This window comes from Antedon bifida, chromosome 7 (genome assembly GCF_963402885.1).
Source record: "Antedon bifida chromosome 7, ecAntBifi1.1, whole genome shotgun sequence".
Taxonomy (NCBI): domain Eukaryota; kingdom Metazoa; phylum Echinodermata; class Crinoidea; order Comatulida; family Antedonidae; genus Antedon; species Antedon bifida.
In genome coordinates, this window is record NC_136232.1 from 13,523,457 (window position 1) to 13,543,572 (window position 20,116).

Sequence of the window (20,116 nt, forward strand, 5' to 3'; positions counted from 1 at the left end):
TTTCTTTCTAATGAAATACCTCCGGTCTTGTTTTAGGTTGACGTTATGCCTTGGTTTCGCAAACTTTAGATGCGCAACCCTACTGGAAGGAGAAATACCCTTGTTAAAGTCAATCGGTGAGTAGGTATTTATATAGCTTTTTATTTGGCTGGGAAAATAAGAGAGTGGGACAGGTGAAGGGGAACTGAGCTGCTATGGAGAGTGAGAGGGTTTTTGGATTCTGTCGACTATGTAGAAGCGGAGATATGACCTGTATTTTATTGGTGGCCATTTTGAAAATAAAAAATGGCTTTCCCCAGGCCAGATGAGCTGGAACTTTTTTTTGGTGGATATATAGACCCCATATAACATAAATCAGTTAAGAAACACTCGTTTCTAATTTTTTCCCAGAGAAAGTAGAAAATGGGGATACTATTAAATGGATAATTTTAATCTCAGACCGAATGACATTTATGAATGTAGATGAACATGATAGTTGGAGAATGCCTCATCTCTATGATACGAATAAAAAGATAAAAATGAGGGTTAAGATAATGTGAACTGGACAAAACTGATTGTATAGAACATATTGATACTAAATAAAACAGAAAAAAAAGAGAATGTCAACATTTAGTTGAAATGTCAATGCAAGGGATGGAAAAAATGAAATGATAAAATAGATAACATTGACATAATCTACTGACCATGGAAGAGAACATGGGAAAAAAATGGAACATTTTGATAAAGGCAAATCACATCTTCATGGTTGAAACTTGAAGATGCAGAAGGATGGCATTATCTTGAAAAATAAAATAGCACTCAAAGTAAAGTAAATATAATGTTTATTAACATTACAAAGCTGCCTTTGAATAAATGTATTTATTAATTATTTGTATGCGGTTTTAAATTTATTTTGTTTTAAATATATCCAACTCAATAATAATGAACATTTTATACAGTATTCACAAAGTGTAATTTTAGAACGTTGAATAATAACATTTCAGAACAATACTATAAATACATGAACATTTAGGTGAACAATAACTATTGCATAGTGTTTGCATACTATTGTATTTTCATATTGCACAGTCCTTTCTATATTCTATTGCAAGTCTTAAGATATTGCACAGAATTTAAATATGTAATGCAATAATGGAAGACTCATTGGTTTTCCTTGGTTCGTGAGCTGTCTACACTCCACATCAGTGTACTCTTGCCTAGCATAGCTCTCTCCCATTGTAGATAATTATCCCTAAATATGAATATAACATAGATTAGAAAGAACACATCATTTTGGGAATACGATAATATGATAAATAAATAGGGAGTCTATTTCGCGTTGCCTATTCAACGGTCCGTGGAAGTTATCTTGTATCTGTATCCGCACTTTAAATTGCATGCTTGGTTGCACGTCACACACTGCTGCATCACCTGAAATTACACTAATCACTGCCTGCATGGTATATCATTGAATTTATTTCGAATTTAAATTGAGTGGCCCAATATATTTTACCCCTTTCAGCTAACCTACTAATAACATAAAGTTGAAAACACATTGAGTTGATAATGAACTTACTTGGTGCTCTCAAGTAGAGACTGCGTTACCGGAAGCACTTGATGTAAGGTTGTGTAACATGGTATGCAAATGAACTTGTAGAAATTCACCTGTAAAACAAATTTAACATACATTTTAATCAAGTTTCAACTTGTCTCTTTTGTTGTAACTCATCTGCAGAACTATAGCTCGAAAAGTAATAACTTTATTTGAACACCTGACAACGTGCATGATTCTGCCATCCACAAGTGGGTTGCCAAGGTAAACAATACCTTGTGTTGGTGTAACCCAACCGACCCTACCTTAGAGATTTTTAGTTATTTTAAAGAAGAAAAAAGTGGAAACAAATCAAGACTATTTAAGAAATACTCAATATAAGCAAATGATTAAAGTGGTTGAGTTTTTTCTTTTGTTCTTTTTCAATTTAAAAAAAAAAAAAATTGCCTGCCTACCTACCTACCTTATATTTTTGGGCCTGTTACGGCAACATAACCTTTTTTTGTTGGCTTAATAGTACAGGAAAGATATGCTCAGAATCAGTAAAAGGTTGAAAAAATTGCAACAGAATTTTTTTCACCACAATGCATTTCTATAAGGTCCCTATATGAACATACTAAAAGTCTAGAAAAATCCAGGTAGGGGAAATAGGTTTTTTTAAACAAAATGGCCACCAATGGTGAAAAATGTCTAAAAATGAACAAAAAACATATATTGTATATCTAATTACCACTTTGATAGCAGTTTTTATAATGCTTTTTATATTTCTTTAGTGTCAAACATTTAAACTGCAATATACATATTAATTTAAGTGCTATTTAGCAGCAAAAACACACATTTAAGTATCAAGATATCACCACGGTTATAATAATAGACAACGTAGTCCTATGCATTATAATGGAGGACTACGGTGTCTAATAAAACAATTACAATAGAATTATACAATCTTACAATCTATTAATCCATTCATTTTCATTGTCCAGTTATCATCCTCTCTCTATAGGTAGGAATTAAGCATGTGCTGATGCCGTGGTATTCGTCACAAACAGTGGTAACTGGTGGTAAATTTGTCATCAATGGACACATCACGCCATTTGTAACTTTCCATCCCCCAGTCTGTCTGCTGTACCATGGTAATATACACGCAGGAAATGACATTTTGCAGCATTTGTTGTTGGGGGGAATAGACTTTATTTCAAGTGCTGTTTTGCTTTTTGCTACTTTCTCCCAGAACGTATTCCTCCATAGCGCTACCAATGCCAATTCCTCTGATGCGATGGTTTCTTTTTTTTGGAGACGTTTGGTTTTACAGAGTTTGTAAGCATACTACTGCCCAGGTGTTATGACTTTTTAAGACTAACACCTTTTTTTTTACCAAATAGATGGGATGTAGCATCACATCCCTGGATTCCATGTATAAAAAGCAAATTAATTTTTAGAGAGCTTCACAACAAGGAAAGACTTTACATGCATTCACAGTGCTCCCCATCGAGAACATACGGTATTAAATCAATGAATGAAGCAACCGTGACAGAATATTAATTTAAGAGGAAAGAACATATTATTACACATGGGTCAAAATCAACCATATTCATCAATAGAGAAGCAGTGCACATTCCCTCACATATACTATTTCATCATTGATGGCTATGTGAGACAGTCATACACAATGCATCATTTGTTTAAAAAGAACCTTGTACTTTTCCTGCAACCCTCTTTTACTCCATTTACTCCATACACACTGCTAGACTACTCAGAAACCTTCATCTCACTGCCCACTGTATGTTATCAATGGGGGAGCACTGCTACATCAACCTCTTGGCCCGAAACAGCAACATTTCAAGACATTTATTATGTACCATGTTATGTGAAGGCAAAGTAAACTCTTGTGTTTAATGGCTATAATTATGGGCCGTAAGTAAATTTGGTTTAGGAAAAGGTGTTGGTCTTAAAAATCACATTTGGAGTTGTATGTCAAATTCTGTAAACCAAACAGTTTCCAAAAAAAAAGAAAACATTGCATCAGGAATTTGGCATTGGTAGCTATATATGGAGGGAAGTCAATGGAGACTTTAGACAGCCTACTTTTCTTTGAGAAAGTTGCAAAAAGCAAATCTATTCCCTTGCTGCAAAATTTCATTTCGTGAGTCTTTATTACCAGGTATAGCAGTGGATAGGAAATACTCTTCAACCCACAGACTAGGGATGGAAAGTATTGATGACAAATTTACTACCAGCACCAGAGAAACTATTAAAGTTGATTAGATGTACCTGTAAATAAGGTTGTAGTAAAATGAATTGCAGTTGCAGAAAATATGGTTTGGGCTGCTGCTCCACTATTTTTTAAGAATGCCACGGCATCAGCACATGCTCAATTCCCCACCAATAGATGGAGGATGAGATACTGACAAGATGAAAGTGAAATTACCGCATTTATTTGAATAAATGCCCTTGGTGGTTGATTTTTAAGGAGGGTAGTGGGGGCATGTAATCGACGTGAGGAGTTTATTCGGAGAGGCGTTTATTTTTGTGGGTGTAATGTGGTAACATGTATAATCAAATAAATACACCCTTTAGATATGAACAAATACAACACCATCATGTCATTCAGTGAATTCTATTACAAATAGAGATGTGTTAAAACACAATATTATGTATAATATGCATGTGGCGGGGCGTACATTCAACGAAATAAATTCAAAATGATGTCCGATGGGGGCGGGGGGAGGGGGTGCGGTGGTGTAGGTTATTCAAAATGATGTCTTATTGGGGGGGGGGGGGGTGTTTATTCGATTTTTCTAAATGTAGCGTTTATCCGAATAAATACGGTAATAGATTGTAGTCCAGTGATGGCTCAAGGATTCTCCCGGGGGGTTGGAGAGAGCGCAGCTAGCGTCAATTGGCTGGGCCATCAATGGGAGCGCACCCAAAAGTTCCGACAATATTATACCAGTAAAGGGTAGTTTTAGTCACTTTTACAAATGAAAATCTTTGAAACAGCACTCAATGGGTTATTGTTTTATATTAGGAAATATCATATTGTCTACATATACTCCCGAAAATAGCCAATTGGGGAGAGGGGATGGGGGGGGGGGGGCCGGACAGACTCCCTCACCCTTCCCATATGATCTCCCATCCCTATACCCCTCCCCACTGGCACCACCAATTTTGTAATAATTGTTATAACAGTACAAATGTAAATGAACTGATTTATTATTAGACACCGTAATCCTATGCATTAAGCATAGGAAGGACTGCGTTTTATATATTATAACAATAGGGATATATCTAGATACTTAAACATTTGTTTTGCGGCCATTTTCTAATTAACAACACTTAAAATAATGTGTATATTGTAGTTCAGATCTTCGAAACTGTAAAGAAATATAAAAATCATTGTAAAAACCGCTATAAAGTGGTAATTAGATCTACTATTTATGTTTTTTTGTCCTTTTTTAGGCATTTTCGACATTGGCGGCCATTTTGTTTAAAAAAACCTATTTCCCCTACCTGGATTTTTCTAGACTTTTAATATGTTCATATAGGGACCTTATAGAAATGCATTGTGGTGAAATAAATTCTGTTGCAATTTTTTCAACCATATTTCATAGTTTTCCTGTACTATAAGTACAAAAGAGTTTACATTTTGAGTAGTTGAATAGAAATTAAATATGGAATACTATTAATATGGATTTCCACTTGCCTGTTCTTGGGCAAGTTTATCTTTAAGCCCTCTGTTCATCATCGACAGAGGTTCACACCCATGCTCTCTTTCAACATCTCCCTGAAACAAAATGTTATTTTATTACTGAAACTTTTTTCTGAACATTTAGAAATGCTACCAAAATACAAAAGACGACTTAGCGCACAAATTACTCCAATCAGATTGGCTGGAGTGTGCATAGGCCTAGACTATTTATCTTTCTTTTTAAGTCATATTTCTTATCTTCCAAATTCAGAAACAATAAACAATTGGAATTTTTTGTAATATTCACTATACTGTACCTGCTGATAGAATTCCTCATAGATAAGATCTACTGTTTCACGTTGGACAGGCCAGTATTTTGCAGATAGAGACAAGTCAGAGGCTGTCATCAACAAGGAATGTAAATTAGCTCTGAAAGTTAAAATTAAATCGAAATACGTTATTGCTACTTTAAGATGGTATCGACAGGCACACATGTGCATGTCAAGCAAACACTAGACTACATTAGACAAAACAAGCATTATCAGTAGACAAATTTGAGATACATGTTGCCAATACAGTAGAACCTCTATTAAGGGGACACCTTTGGCAACCAACAAAGTGTCCTCACTGAATAGAGATCTCTACTACACCACCTACCTATGTTTAGGATTGCTTATACACAAGTTGTCTGTTAAACATATTTTGGCCAGCTCTTTCTGGTTGTCAAAGTGAAGAGCTAGATCTGTTGCTAAGATATTATGCCTTATATGACCAAGCATCTATTACAATATGAAAATAAAAAATGCATTACAAGAATACATAAATAGTTCTATCTGTGTTAATAACAATAGGAATTAAACTGTACATTGGAATCTTTAAAAATGTCATTAGTGCCTTTCATTGTGCTCTATGCAGGACCTAATTCTGTACTATGAATGAGGCAATAGAGCATTTCAATCATTTTTCATACCTTTGGATTGATAGTTGTAGTATCTATATATAAATTTACGTAAAGGCAAAATTCGGTAAATTGTACTTTAAAGAACCTAGTACATCTTTTGAGACGAGTAGGGGCATACCCAGGTGTATTAGCTCACACTATAGCCACTGATGTAATGGTGCCATAGTTGGCAGCCGATTATATGACTTGACCCTTAGAGCGGAAGAATGGTGTTGAAAAGGTTTAACATCTAAGTCCACAGCACAATGAGTGCTATTGCAAATATGGCGCTATACAAAGAATATTTATGCTGCTTGTCTGGTGAGCCAACAGTACAGAAGTGTCCAGTGCAACACTACAAATGTACCTATAAATTACGTTAGTGATAATCAAATTCAATTATTCCTCATTTGCCAAATGTGGCAGATCGTCTCCTAATTCTAGATGTTGTACCTGTTTGTAGACATTGTTTGGTAGATGTTGAAAGATGTTGTGACCTTCAAGCTGGAGAATGAATACAGTCTGATTGAAGTGGTGCTGTTCCATTGTTGATGTAGCATACAAGTTCGCCAGAGGTGTATCAAACTTAACGTTGAAGGAGTTGGTGAAACCTCGGTGATCCAGATCATGACAAATACAGGCAAAGAATAGTGATTGCATCTGTCAAAGTAAAAATGTATATAAACAAGAATCGTACGCATCCAGCGAGAAATCTATGTTGCATAACCAACACGTAATAATTGAGGAAGAAAACAGCAACATTTTTCCCCTAAAATAGTTTAAAAACATAAAAGTATTAAAAAATAAAGGAACTTTTTAATGACAATGACAATGTTTCGTGGATTTTTTTTTCTTTTTTAAAGGTCAGTGCACCCATTGACCACCCCATGGAATAACACTGCTCACATAAATGTTGTCTGTTTGATTTTAGGGCATTTTTTAAAGAATTTTACCTAACTTTTATGAACAAATAATTAACAATAATATACTGAAAATTTAGTACCTCTATTTCCGAGAATAATCCTTGAGTGACTCGTAAGAGACAGTACATACAATGCGTAACAGTGAAGGCATGTTCAAAGTTGTGGTAGGGTACCAGTCGGTAACTGTTTCTCACAGTCAGGATGAACCTAGCAAGACTTGGCAAGTCAAATGTTTCCTCTCCAAAGAGTTCAAATGTCATGTAGATAAACAGTTCTGGAAATATGTTGGTATATGGACGGATATCAAAGTGAAACCTACATGTTTAAAAAACCAGTTTTGTAAAAGTTAATTTGCAGTTTGACACCGTTGTATAGTAGCTCTATTGAAGAAGATTACGCAAAATAAATGAACTTTTAAAAGGTCAGATATAAGGTGCATATTATAACTTTTTGTTTGTGCTAATCTGATCTAAGAGATCTAGCAAATACCGGTGTTGACAAAAAGAACTTTTTGATACACAAACACTCACCTATAGAAATATGGCTGGTAAAGTGAAATTTTCTAGTATTAGGCTTAATATTTGCGTTTGGCATTAAATATTAATTTTACGTTCAAGATACAGTATATACATTGAAAATGTAATAATGTTATTATTTGTATATTATACACAACACTATTCTTACTCATCAGCATCTGGTGGAATAACCTTTGGAAGAGGCCTGGCCATTAGTTTACTGTGTTGTGAGGCACTTGCAGTGATGTGGTAGGCTACTTGTTCAGTAGCAACAGCCAGCATACAGTCTGACTGCTGGATTGTACCATAGATCTAAACAAAGGCAAACATAACTTACCTGGAATTGTAATTATAATGTTTAAAGTACTATAGTAATACAACCATAAGCAATTCATTTACTTTACATAAAAAGGACACCTCATGTGCTCCAAATTGGTTGCAATTTTTTTCCTTCGAACTAATAATTTTGCTAAATAAAAAATTCAAGGAGGTAGAATTTGTCGCAGAAGTGAGTTTGACACACAGAATGTTGAATATGCATGCATAAGCTGATGTTTTCAATCTGTGCAAACAAATTTGTCTAGCGTAAAACAGGCTTTACTAACCTTAGAATAGTGCAAAGCTAAGGCACAATAAACTGCAAACATACGAAAATTGGATTCATCTGGAAATAAAAAAGTTTATTTTTTATTTTTGCTTGGTTTATTTTGTCTGCTTCTATTTACGTAAGGGCAAAATTTGGTAAATTGCGCGTTACTTCTAGAATATTTACTCGATAGTATATAAAGTTGGTTCTTACTTTTGGTACTGATTTTAACCACCTGACGTAACCCTGTTTACTAATTAAATCGAGTTAGATAATTAGTTATTGACAATTAAAACAAAGGTTTTAGGTTCAATGATTTGCCCCAAATAGGAGTGTTTTCCAACCGTGGTATCTGTCTAATGGATGTCCATCTTGAAAAATACCCGCACACAATAATACGAGGATGCTTTGATTTACCTATCTCCTCCTACAATAATGGTTTTTAATAGCTGAAAACCGGTTGAACAGCTTGAGTACATCATCATAATGTTAAAGACAGGCTGATTTTCTTTAAAAAATACTATTTTGATAGATTTAATATACGTTTACACAAATGTATTGATTTGCGATGAATGGAACATCCAATCTCTCAGTCTCCAGTATAATTATTTGGTTTAACACAAGTAGGTAAATTTATGGTCCCTTGGGGATAAACTTAAAACCTTAAAAATATGTATTAACCATTTTTGGTCACCATTTGAATCGAAAATGCCTTACTGTGAGTGTGGGTACTGTTAGATATATAAACACATAATATACAAATAAACTTTATTACTGTTTGTATTAATTAATAATTACAAACAATATAAACGTTGTAGTGGTGTATTGTTACATGTACTTTACTATTTCAATCTACTATGACAATTTCAGTTTAACAAAGTATTAAATCTTTTATTGTATTTAGTGTTATATTATTTATAGGCCGATAAAACATGAACAAATATTTCGTTACTGAGTGGAAAAAGGATATATTTAAAAATTGTTTCTCTTTGTACGTACCCATCCTTTTCCCCATCCCTTATCTCTCAATGTTACATACAAACAAAAATTGGGTTTGTTTTAATTTTGTGGAAAGTTCCTCTTTCGGAAGTAATTCCCAGGGTGCTAATTTTAGTTGACTACATAAATCATCGTTTCTATTTATTCGTTTCTGTAAACAACAATGTATTATAGTCCTGCGGTACGTACATTTGAAATACATTTTTTTTTACACTGGAAATGACTGTGTATTCGAGAACCATCTGTGGGCACGACCTATCTAGATTGTTAAAATTGTGCATGTTTTTTTAGAATAATTACACCATCCAAAAATACACAGTACGTTCACTCACAGAACATGTAATGGCAAGACTTTAAAAAAGAGAAAGCCAAAGTACCTTATGTGAAGCGATAGCTTTACTGGGCAACCAGAACTCGGTCTAGTGAGTTAACGACTTTAGTGTGAGTTTGAGAAAGATTCTTGTAGTAGGCCTACAGTATTTTACCTGTGCTACTAAATGCCATTTCTGCACCTTTCTTGTTTAACATTTGAACCACTCCTATGACAGTTCCTTGGCTCAGGATTGGCATACATAGAATGTTCTTGGTTGTATACCCTGTTTTCAAGTCCACTTCTCTGTAGAACAAAACATTGTCTGTATATAATATTAATACGTTTCAACATTTTAAAGTTGGCACACTATAGCACGATTGTTCTACTCGGCATCCAAAAAAGTTTAGGCATTGGCCTAGCCTCTCGTTAAAATAATGAGTCTTTTATATTTATGGAATTGAACAAATAATTCCATTTACTGAAAAATGTTGGTTCTTTTTCCCTTAAATTATTTGTACACTACACTCATAAATATTATTTGTATAATGGTTAAAGTGTCCTGGCAAAGATATTGCCAACTGACCTATTGAATCTTGAGTCACTGTAAGCATCAGGTATATTGACCACTTCACCTGTCCTGGCTACGTGTCCTGCTATACCTTTTTCAATAGAAAATCTAAATATACAAAATATGAAGTATTACCATGTCGTCATTTACAGTTTTTAGTTTGACTTTTAATCTTTGTGACCAGCAATTTTAAGAACTGTGTCTGGGTTTGTCACTGAAAAGTACCCAAGACAGATGCTGCCATGATGCCAAAAATGGTCACAATTATTATTTCAAAAAGCATATATAGCTTTAGTCACTTGTTTTGCAGTGACACCGAGTAATAACTTTATATTTATAAAACTTTATTACAATAAAAATTATTAACAATTAAATTATAGTATCTCTTTGTTGCCAGTATTTAAATGATATTATTCACCGTTTCTTCGAAAGGTTTGCATGGTTGCATTACCTTATTTGGTTCTTTCTTGCAAAGACTGGTTTTCCATCAATTTCCAACCCTTCATCAAAGAGATCAGCATAAAGTTCATCATTGTCTTCATCCAATAGAAATAAAGCACAACGATCAGCACTAACCAAGCTCTTAGTAAACATCTGTGCATAAAATGAACAATTATTTATAGCATAACAAAATTAAGGCTGTATTTAAGTATTCACTTACCAGCCACAAATTCATTTTTTATTGAGTTAATATTAATTTATGTGGAAGTGTAATGTAACCAAAGTTTAATTGAGCACAATGATATCCAGTCTTTTTAATTGAGTTAATATTATATATTCACCTTAAGTGTGGAAGTTTAATATAACCAAAGTTAAATTGTAGCATAATAATATTTAAGATATACAAACTTTTTAATTGAATTAATATTAATATATTCACTTAAGTGTGGAAGTTTAATATAACCAAAGTTAAATTGTAGCATAATAATATTTAAGATATACAAACTTTTTAATTCAGTTAATATTAATATATTCACTTAAGTGTGGAAGTTTGGTCTTTTTAATTGAGTTAATATTATATATTGACCTAAGTGTGGAAGTTTAATAAAACCAAACTTAAATTGTAGCATACTAATATTTAAGTATGTATAGTTAAAATGTGGCATAATAATATTAAGTATGAAGTATATTTCATTTCATTAAAAAAACTTTCCTTGTAGGGAAATACAAAATTTACAAGGAACAATATAACAAAATATATATTTGCCTTTTAAATTTATTTTATTAATTATAGGGTAAATTATAATTGTTTGAATTAGGTATATTCATAAATAACCAAATACAATACCATTATGTGTTCTGTAAGACTATCTGTGGCAACTATATCATCAAATATCACCCTGTAAACAAATGATAATTATTTCAGATTTTGTGATGTATACAGATATATTTGTGCCATAATTGTGGATTTCAGGTCCTTAACTGTACCTTTCCAACCCATCGTTTTATATTCAATTTATAAAAAAGTATGTCAAGATACCATAGAAGGAAGTTTATTTAAATCATTACTTGTTACTATTTATAAATTAAAAAAAAACACTGACTCATAACTTTTAAGTTGAGTTAACACTAAATTACCTGGAGACCTCAAGTAAGAAGTCGTTGAACTCTCGCTGTTTCACTAAGCCTTTGCATACCTGCAATCAATCATTTATACATTAAATAAAGACTACATTATTAAATATACAAACTAATTGAACACAAATTCTCAGATTGTTCATAACCATAAATGCACAACAATATAAATAACCAATGTAAACTTTTTTGATGTAGGTCATGCAATGATATATTTAATATTAAATAGTACAGTACAGACAGCTTTACAATGCTCCTATCAAAAAACTTTCAGACACCATCTTTGGAAGACCATCTACTCCACGAGTCCGTGGAGTCCAACAGAGGATTCAAGAATTGATCTGACTTAATTAATTAATTAAATTTTTAAAACATAATAAAGTGGAAGTCAAAATGTATGAAGAAATTAGGATCAGCTGCATAATGTGACCAACCCATGTGCTTGCTCAAATGAAGTTCTACACAGCGAAGAAAGATGATATGATGAGATGAAAGAGTCTATTTTATGTTCAATTCAAGTCAAATACGAGTGATTTTTATTTTTCCCTTTTTTATAATTCTCAGTAAAATGTTGAGATTATGGAAGACTTCATTAATCATGAACTGAAGTGAATTTGAGCTGAATTGCAAATAATTTTTTTTTTTTTCAAGCAAACTGACTTATATTAGGAATGCTTAGCCTATGGCAATTAGTGTAAAAGTTTGAAGAGCTGCTGCTTAATTTGCTAAGCAATTAGAAATGAATTAATGAGAAGCTGACAGATGTTTTAATTAAGAGAAACTAAATCCATTAAATACAAAATAACAGCTAACTATCGAATAATAATTTTGATTGGTTGTGCTATATCTAAAGTTGACAATGAATTACCTGAATATATTTGGGGATAAAATAGAAATCTTAATTTGTAAGTGTTGTATCAATGGTAGGAACCATGTAAAAATTATTCTTCTGGAGTTGCTTTAGTAGCAACATTTTCTTAATCTTTAAAATGTTTATGCAATTATATAGCAAGCTTTTGTAGGTAATTAATACACATTGTTATTGCAATTGACCACCACATAAACTTAAACTACAGCACATACAAACAAAATAAAATCATATGTTAATGCAGTAAAAAAAATATTTACTGCAGTAACTGCAGTAGAATAATTTGACATGATGAAGAGACACTAATTTGTCAACTTACCTGTACTTTATGTATAGCAATACCGACCCATGAAAGGTACATACACGCCACCTAAATAAAAAAATTATGTTTAATAAATGTTAATAAATTTAACTATTGACTAAACACATCAGCAGGATAATGTTGATATATCATACTTTGACACCATACAATAGTACCATACTGACTGTGAATATTAGTAATATATAATAATATTATAATCAAATTTGTATTATATAACGTATTTGATGCAAGTGTACAGGGTAGGTGGACCAAATTATTACATTTAAGGGTTCTGGTAAAATTGCACAAATGTTCATAGACAAGTTTTTCTAACAGCTTTAAATGGAAAGCAGTTTAAATATGTTTTGTTTTAACAATTTCTATTACTGGCTTTATACCCCAGGTTTTTAATTTTAAATTTGTTTCTTACACATAGAAAAATACTTGTGACAGTAAATTATATATGATATAGTGAGAGATACATTATAAAGATGATAGGCTCTGCAATAATATCGTATGTACAGGGTGAAGTATCTTGCATTAGTCATGCTAATCATGCGATACTATTGGTCAATTTTTCTTTCCATCTGTCAATAAATCATTCTTCAAATTACTCATACCTGTGTTTGTCTTAACTCATTTTAATTGTCTCGATCTCCAAATTCTAAAGCACCTATCAACGGCTATTATAGACTATTTGGAATCTACAAATTAATTTAAAATACTTTTTCTCCATTAACTAAATGATCTTTATTATTAATTGACCTGTTTATTTTCTTCACTGAACATCTTACTGTTCTGATTGCGTGAAAGCTCTAAAACTCCTGAAGGAAAAAATAAATTTAAAAATCTGAATCATCAAACACAGTGACATATATTTGTTGCATTTTTTGTTTTCATTTACGATGAAAAATATGTTAGGTAAAACCTCTGATTATTCCCAACTATGATAAAAAAAAAACCTTTTTTGTTTGCATTGTATTTGGTGTTTAGTTGAGTGTGAATTAAAATTATTGTTAATAGAAATTAGAATAGTGAAAACAAATCTAGGTTGTCAGTGTCATTTTAGTTTTAATGTTAATTCTTATAGGCATTGTCACACAGAAATTGTGGTAAGTAAGCTGGTGTTGTAAGTCTTAGACACCAGTTAAAATTTGTCACTAAATTTTCTATGTGAAAGGGTTCCTAGTAAAACAGAAATCTTTAGTTTTGTTTTAGTATGTTTTGCTACATAAAGCTAGAGAGCAGGCCCCTTAAAAACGAAGCACTCACTGTCTAAACCCAGAGATCCCAGAGCTTAAGGGTTCTAGAGCATGTGTAGTCCAATGCAACTACCCAGCGGAGTGCTAAACTAAGGGCCTTTGCCCACTGTGTTATGCCACTTTAATACTCATAATTATCATCTAAACCTCACCAAAAATATCTATTCGAATTTGATTAGATCAGAAACCCTTCACTTCCCTTCTTTACAAAGAAATTGCTTTATAAAATTTTAAACAATAGTTCTTTCTTTTTAGTATAGCGACTATCCACTCATTCGTATGATCTTCAGAATAATAATAATTGAGTAGGCCTATTATAGTTACCAATAATTTCTCCATCAGGCTGCAGGATAGGCAAGACCAGAAATGATTTGGTTTGACATTCATCCATACCAGTACCCATTGGGAAGCGTTCATCCTACACAATATTTGAGAAAGTTTACATGAATAAATGAGATATATTGAAACATTTAAAGATGTATTATGCCTCAAAAACATGAAAAATGAAGATTCATAAAATCAGATTTTGAATAGGTCATTTTGTAGATTTAACAAAGTTTTAACTTTGTTAAATTAAAATCTTTTCCATATAAAAAAAAACCGAAATAATATTTTCACTTATAAAATGACAAAATAAACAGTTAAATTCAACCAATTGTAGGGTGCAGCCATTTATTTTATTATGTTATTTATTTATTTGTTATTTATTTTATTATTATTACCTCCGCCAAGGAGGTTATGTTTTCACCCCTGTATGTTTGTGTGTGTGTGTGTGTTTGTGAACAGCCGGAGGCCACAGTTTTTATCCGATTCTCACCAAATTTGGCAACAATGATCTATGCCCCAAAATAAATGTAAAAAATAATAAACAAGTTCGAATTTGAGGGGAAAAGGTCATAGGTCAAGGTCACAACTAACAAAAAACTATTTTACTGCCTAGAGACCATAGTTTTTATCCGATTCTCACCAAACTTAGCCACAATGATCAATGACACATCATATAATTGTGGTTAAATTTTGAAAGGGTCAGGGTCAAAGATCAAGGTCCACAAAAAACTTTAAAAAAAAGAAATAAAAAAATAATAAAAAAAAAAAACCTCAGTGGGACTTGAACCAGCAATCTCAACTGTGAGGAATGGATACATAACCATTACACCACACTGTCATCCACAACTTTGTAGTGTGCAGTTAACATATTAACACAAAATGTAAAAAAAAAATATTCAGGGGGAATTTTGTGTAGGAGAATTTTACAGTAGGCGGAGGTTTGTACTCTCGGAGTACCCTCTAGTTATTATATATTTCTATTGGCTGGCAGCCAATTTGACTATTTTTTTTTTGCTTTAATTTACAGTTTTTTCATGTAAATAATTTGTGTTTTTTTTTCAATTCAATTTTGGTGAATAACTATTATGTGACATTAAAATTGCATTAAAAAAATTTAATTTAAGTAGTAGAGAAGTGGAGCTGTAGCTTGGTGGTTAACGTGCTTTCCTTCCAAACCCAAGGTCCAGTGTTCAATCCTGACCTAGTGCCAGGGTTAAACTCACGACTCTTTTAACTCCACTCCCTAAGCCTCAAATGAGAGTTAGTTTATAAGCATAAATTATAAAATTGTTTATCCATCCTGTAATTTGCAAGTTTGTGCTCGCTTTTGGATGCGTATGAAATTTGTTTTAAATATATATATATATATATCTTTAAGTGCTGTTTATATGAGCTCGTAATACTGTTTTGGTGTGATTTTACAACCAAAACCAACCCAAAATAATGAACTGGTATCTGCAGAAAGTCACTACATCATCATTAGCTACAATGCAGTAATATATATTAACATTATAAATAAGTGCCTTGTGTTGTCTGACGTAAAATCTGCTCAATGGAAATAAAATAAATGTCGCAAGCTTCCATTTGACAGTGTGTGATTATGTGACGATGTGGTTATGGTCCTGTTTTAATAATTCACACTATTTAATCAGTTTTTGTCCTCTCAGTAGAAACATACTGTATACTGTATATTATATAGCATAAAATATTACAAATTGTGGACAGACACTGAATATGATAGAGATAATCATAAGTGTGATAAGCAAACTTAAGCAAATAAGTTGCTTTAGTTTCTTCATTTTACTGTTTAGAATAGGAGAAACATGAATTTTATCCCAAAGATATCATGTACATGCTTGTATGGTTCATAAATAAAGCAAAAATAAATGGTTTTTATGAGCCCATGCAAATTATGCAAAAGCAGTACAGGTCTACATTATTATTGCCAACACTACCATATTTGGGTAGGCCTATACTAAATGTTATTTAATTCATTAAATGTTATAGACCTCTTTAGTATAATGTTACTGGCAAATGAGTAAGCAAGTACCATCCTAATATTCTTTGAATCAATCAATTAAATTGTATTATTTTGTTTAAACTATTATACACACAAACACACACACCAGAAATTCAATATCTAATGTATCTAGATATGAATCATTGACTTTGCAGTAACATACCCCTAATATATCAGACTCCATAACTATTTCTTTGCTATATGCGACATATGATGAGATTGTCTGCCCATACGCTATTGGACCATTTACAATCTGATCAATCCTGTCATAAAACAAAACACAAGTAGAATATATTACTGGGCTAAAGCTAAAATAAATCATTTATAAAAAGAGCTGCTGTTGAATGCAGTTAATATCAAAATCTGTTGTGCTTTCTATAGCTTATAATATACAAGATTAAATACACTTTATATCTATATAAATTATAAATGTTCAATTCAATATTAATTGAAAACAGGTATACTATACAGATGATTTATTTGTTTTTGTACTAAATTGCCATAAGAAAACCAACCAATAACCACCAAAATCTTATTATTATAATTAGTAATATAATATATAAATTAAACAGAAATGCTAATTTCCCTTGACGTACTCACTTTCCTTCTTTATTTTCTTTACAAAAGAAAATGTCCTAAAAAATCAAAGATAATAAAATTTAAAATCAAACAGTAATTGTCAAACATTAGGCTAAATTATCAAAAACCTTTTTATTTTTTCATTTTGCAGTCCCACCAAATGTATAATTGAAAAGATTTATTAGAATTACTGAGGTTGATTTAAGTAGCTTTCAAAAGTATCTGAGCGGTTTTAAGGCAGAAGTGCAATGGTTGAGGTGCTGTATAACATCTCAATTTTAAATTCTAAGTAAAAGAAGGATAATAATAAACTCAGATTGAGATTTTATAGACATACTAAAAATAATGCTTTGTAATGATACATTTGTATAATACCAGTAAGTGTTATAAATACATAAATAATACAACTTACGTTTCCCATAGAATTCACAAGGTATAGAGTATACACATCTGCATTACATCCTAGAATCACAATAATAAAATGTCAAAGTAATAGAAAATACCCTTTCTATTCATGGAATAAGTTATGACATGAAGCAACACATCATGATTACTTTACTGTACATTATTTATTCTGATACTTAAAATAAATGAATATGTGATTGATTATTTTAGTTAATTCTTACACATTAGCAAAAACTAATTTCATTGTTTCTTCCAATTTCTTTCAACCCTTTATTTAAAATGTATTGTATATCACAAATTTGAAGGGGAGGGGAGGTGCCATAGTTTGAAAGCAGAACCACCAGTCAGCAATTTGGCATTTTACAGAGTACTTTTGGTGTCTCAGGAACAGAACATTTTACTACTTTTTCAAGGAAATTGTTCTGTGTACCTGAAATTATAATGCCCTGGATCTGCCACAGAAAGTGGATCTTACCATTAGCAATCACTTTGGCTACTTTGTTCAATTTCTCTGCAATTTCTACATTATCTTCTATATCCTTTACCATATTTAGCATAGTAGTATGTAAACCACACTTTGAACTACCAAGTGTAAATAGATTCATGTCAGATGGTACTTTCTTCAATTTCCCTACAAACAATTAAATAACATTAATATTAATGATCTACATTTATATACAAATAATGATTTATTTGGTTGGATGGTGAGGATATTTCATAAGTTGGAAAAATATCTGCTCTATTTTGAACGAGGTGAAAATAGAACAGTAAATTTGTCATCAAATGAAATATTCTCTCCATTCAACGAATACAAAACATTCATTTGTTTTATAAAGGCTAACTCGGACAGCGTCGTACGCTGTCTGAGTTGGCCTTAACACACCTACTTTTATTCAATTTATCCACTCTAAATCAGGAAGCTAGGCCAATAAAAAAAGGTAGTGCTCTAACTTTAGACGTGGAGTAGAACAGTTATAGGCGACGCACACAACAGTAATTAACCAATCAAATTGCAAGAATACAATCAGGTGTGTTATAATAATGTATATATCATAGAAAATGGTATTCCTTTTGGCCTCATTTAAGCTCTGTCTACACCATCAAACTTTATGTGACAACAAAATTTGATGTGCCCATATGGACATGATGAATGAAGTTATATCACTACCATATTTGGTCACATCACACTTTTTTGTCAAACTAGTTTGTTAGTGTAGACAGAGCTTAAGATCAAATTAAGATATAAATATTTGCAATAAAAATCACTTTTCAAAATAATGATTCATACAACGTAAACGATTGTACAGTGATGCTATACTTAAATTGAGAATGTCTAACACATTTTTTATAATCTAATGTACTGTACCTTCACAAGGCTCTTCTAAATTATTAGGTTGTTTCTTAATCAACCATTTTTGTACTTCATCTGCTGTAACTTTCTCTTCAACAAATTCTCTAACCAGCCAAGGATGATGTAACAAGTATTCCTTTATTGCTTGAGGTGTTACATTTTCTCCAATTGTCACTTAGAAAACATAGCAACATAGAAAAAAAAGAGAACTTAGGTTAGGCTAGGCCTAGGCATACTATTAATTATCGAGGCTAGGCCTACTATGGCTAAGAACGGCGCAGATCCTTGAGAGATCTGTTCCCGGCCTGGCTCCCCTCCCTATAAACTAGGCCTAGCCTAGGCCTAGTAGACTAGGCTAGCCTAGGCCTAAGTAATTAGGCCTAGGCCTAGGCTAGGCTACCTAGGCTAGGCTAGGCCTAGCCTAGGCCTATATTTTTAGTGAATGTTTTTAAATTGGTTAAGCTCGAGAGAGTGTGATGTGAAAGTGCATTAGCACCGGCCTACTAGGCTAATATAGTAAATAGGGCCTACTACTTGTTATTGTTGTTTAATAGGCCTAGCCTGTAGCCTAGATGGAAGGCCTAGCTTAGGCCTAGTAGGTCTAGGCCTAGAGCCTAAGCGGTACCTTCGCGCAACTCTGGTACTGAACATTGTACTGATTTTGCAGGACTTTTCCTTTGACAACCGGCACTTCTACGAAGTGATACTGTTGTTGAGTTTCCTGGAAAGGCCGGTAATCTCCTCCATGAAACTTGCCTCCAAGGACAGGACATATTTTTCTAGTTTTCAATGGATCTTTCTTTTGATCCTTGCTAGCTCGCTTGCTCCGATGCGATCCATCCACAAACAACACACGTACGTACGTACACACATAACACGGCCTTCCGCCGCCGCGCGGACTTCTCGTCTTTAAATGTAATGCGCATGTGTAATCTACTGCTTAGCTATTGGTCAAAAGTTACCATGAGGTTGTTACGTCACACACCCCACTCACGACGTATACGTCGTTTTTATACGAAAAAATGACGGTAGCTGGAAAAACAATATATTGTCCCCCTAAACAAATAAGTTTATACATTTGTTGCATAGGCCTATGTCATCTTAATGTCACACAATAGTTATTCACTTTGACCAAAAATTAAATCCAAACAAAATATCTGGGGAAAAAAATGTGATGTAAGAGACAAACACAATTAAATTGTCGATTTGTGTAAAGTGTATCGAAAGTGGAAATTTGTCTTCAGTTTAAGAATAGAATTAATGTAGAATAACGTATTAAACATCCCAGGCCTAATTAATAATGAACATAATCATGAATAATAATTAATAATAATTTCAACCGTCGTGGTCGTCAATCGTGTCAAA

General features: G+C 32.6%; 1 protein-coding gene across 1 annotated transcript; it reads right to left on the reverse strand.

Moving 5' to 3' along the window:
• Positions 1 to 845: 845 nt before the first annotated feature.
• LOC144849184 (cAMP and cAMP-inhibited cGMP 3',5'-cyclic phosphodiesterase 10A-like) lies at positions 846 to 19,546 on the reverse strand. The gene is made up of 23 exons (XM_078706218.1): positions 19,377 to 19,546; positions 18,767 to 18,925; positions 17,876 to 18,031; positions 17,408 to 17,457; positions 17,017 to 17,051; positions 16,580 to 16,679; positions 14,394 to 14,487; positions 13,573 to 13,631; positions 12,826 to 12,876; positions 11,642 to 11,700; positions 11,352 to 11,403; positions 10,515 to 10,657; positions 10,079 to 10,171; positions 9,668 to 9,798; positions 8,203 to 8,261; positions 7,767 to 7,909; positions 7,163 to 7,397; positions 6,613 to 6,819; positions 5,877 to 5,998; positions 5,537 to 5,648; positions 5,235 to 5,315; positions 1,556 to 1,644; positions 846 to 1,231 (listed from the first exon to the last, which is right to left on the reverse strand). The coding sequence occupies exons 1-23, from the start codon at positions 19,522 to 19,524 to the stop codon at positions 1,141 to 1,143; spliced, it is 2,469 nt and encodes an 822-aa protein (XP_078562344.1). The 5' UTR covers positions 19,525 to 19,546; the 3' UTR covers positions 846 to 1,140.
• Positions 19,547 to 20,116: the final 570 nt, after the last annotated feature.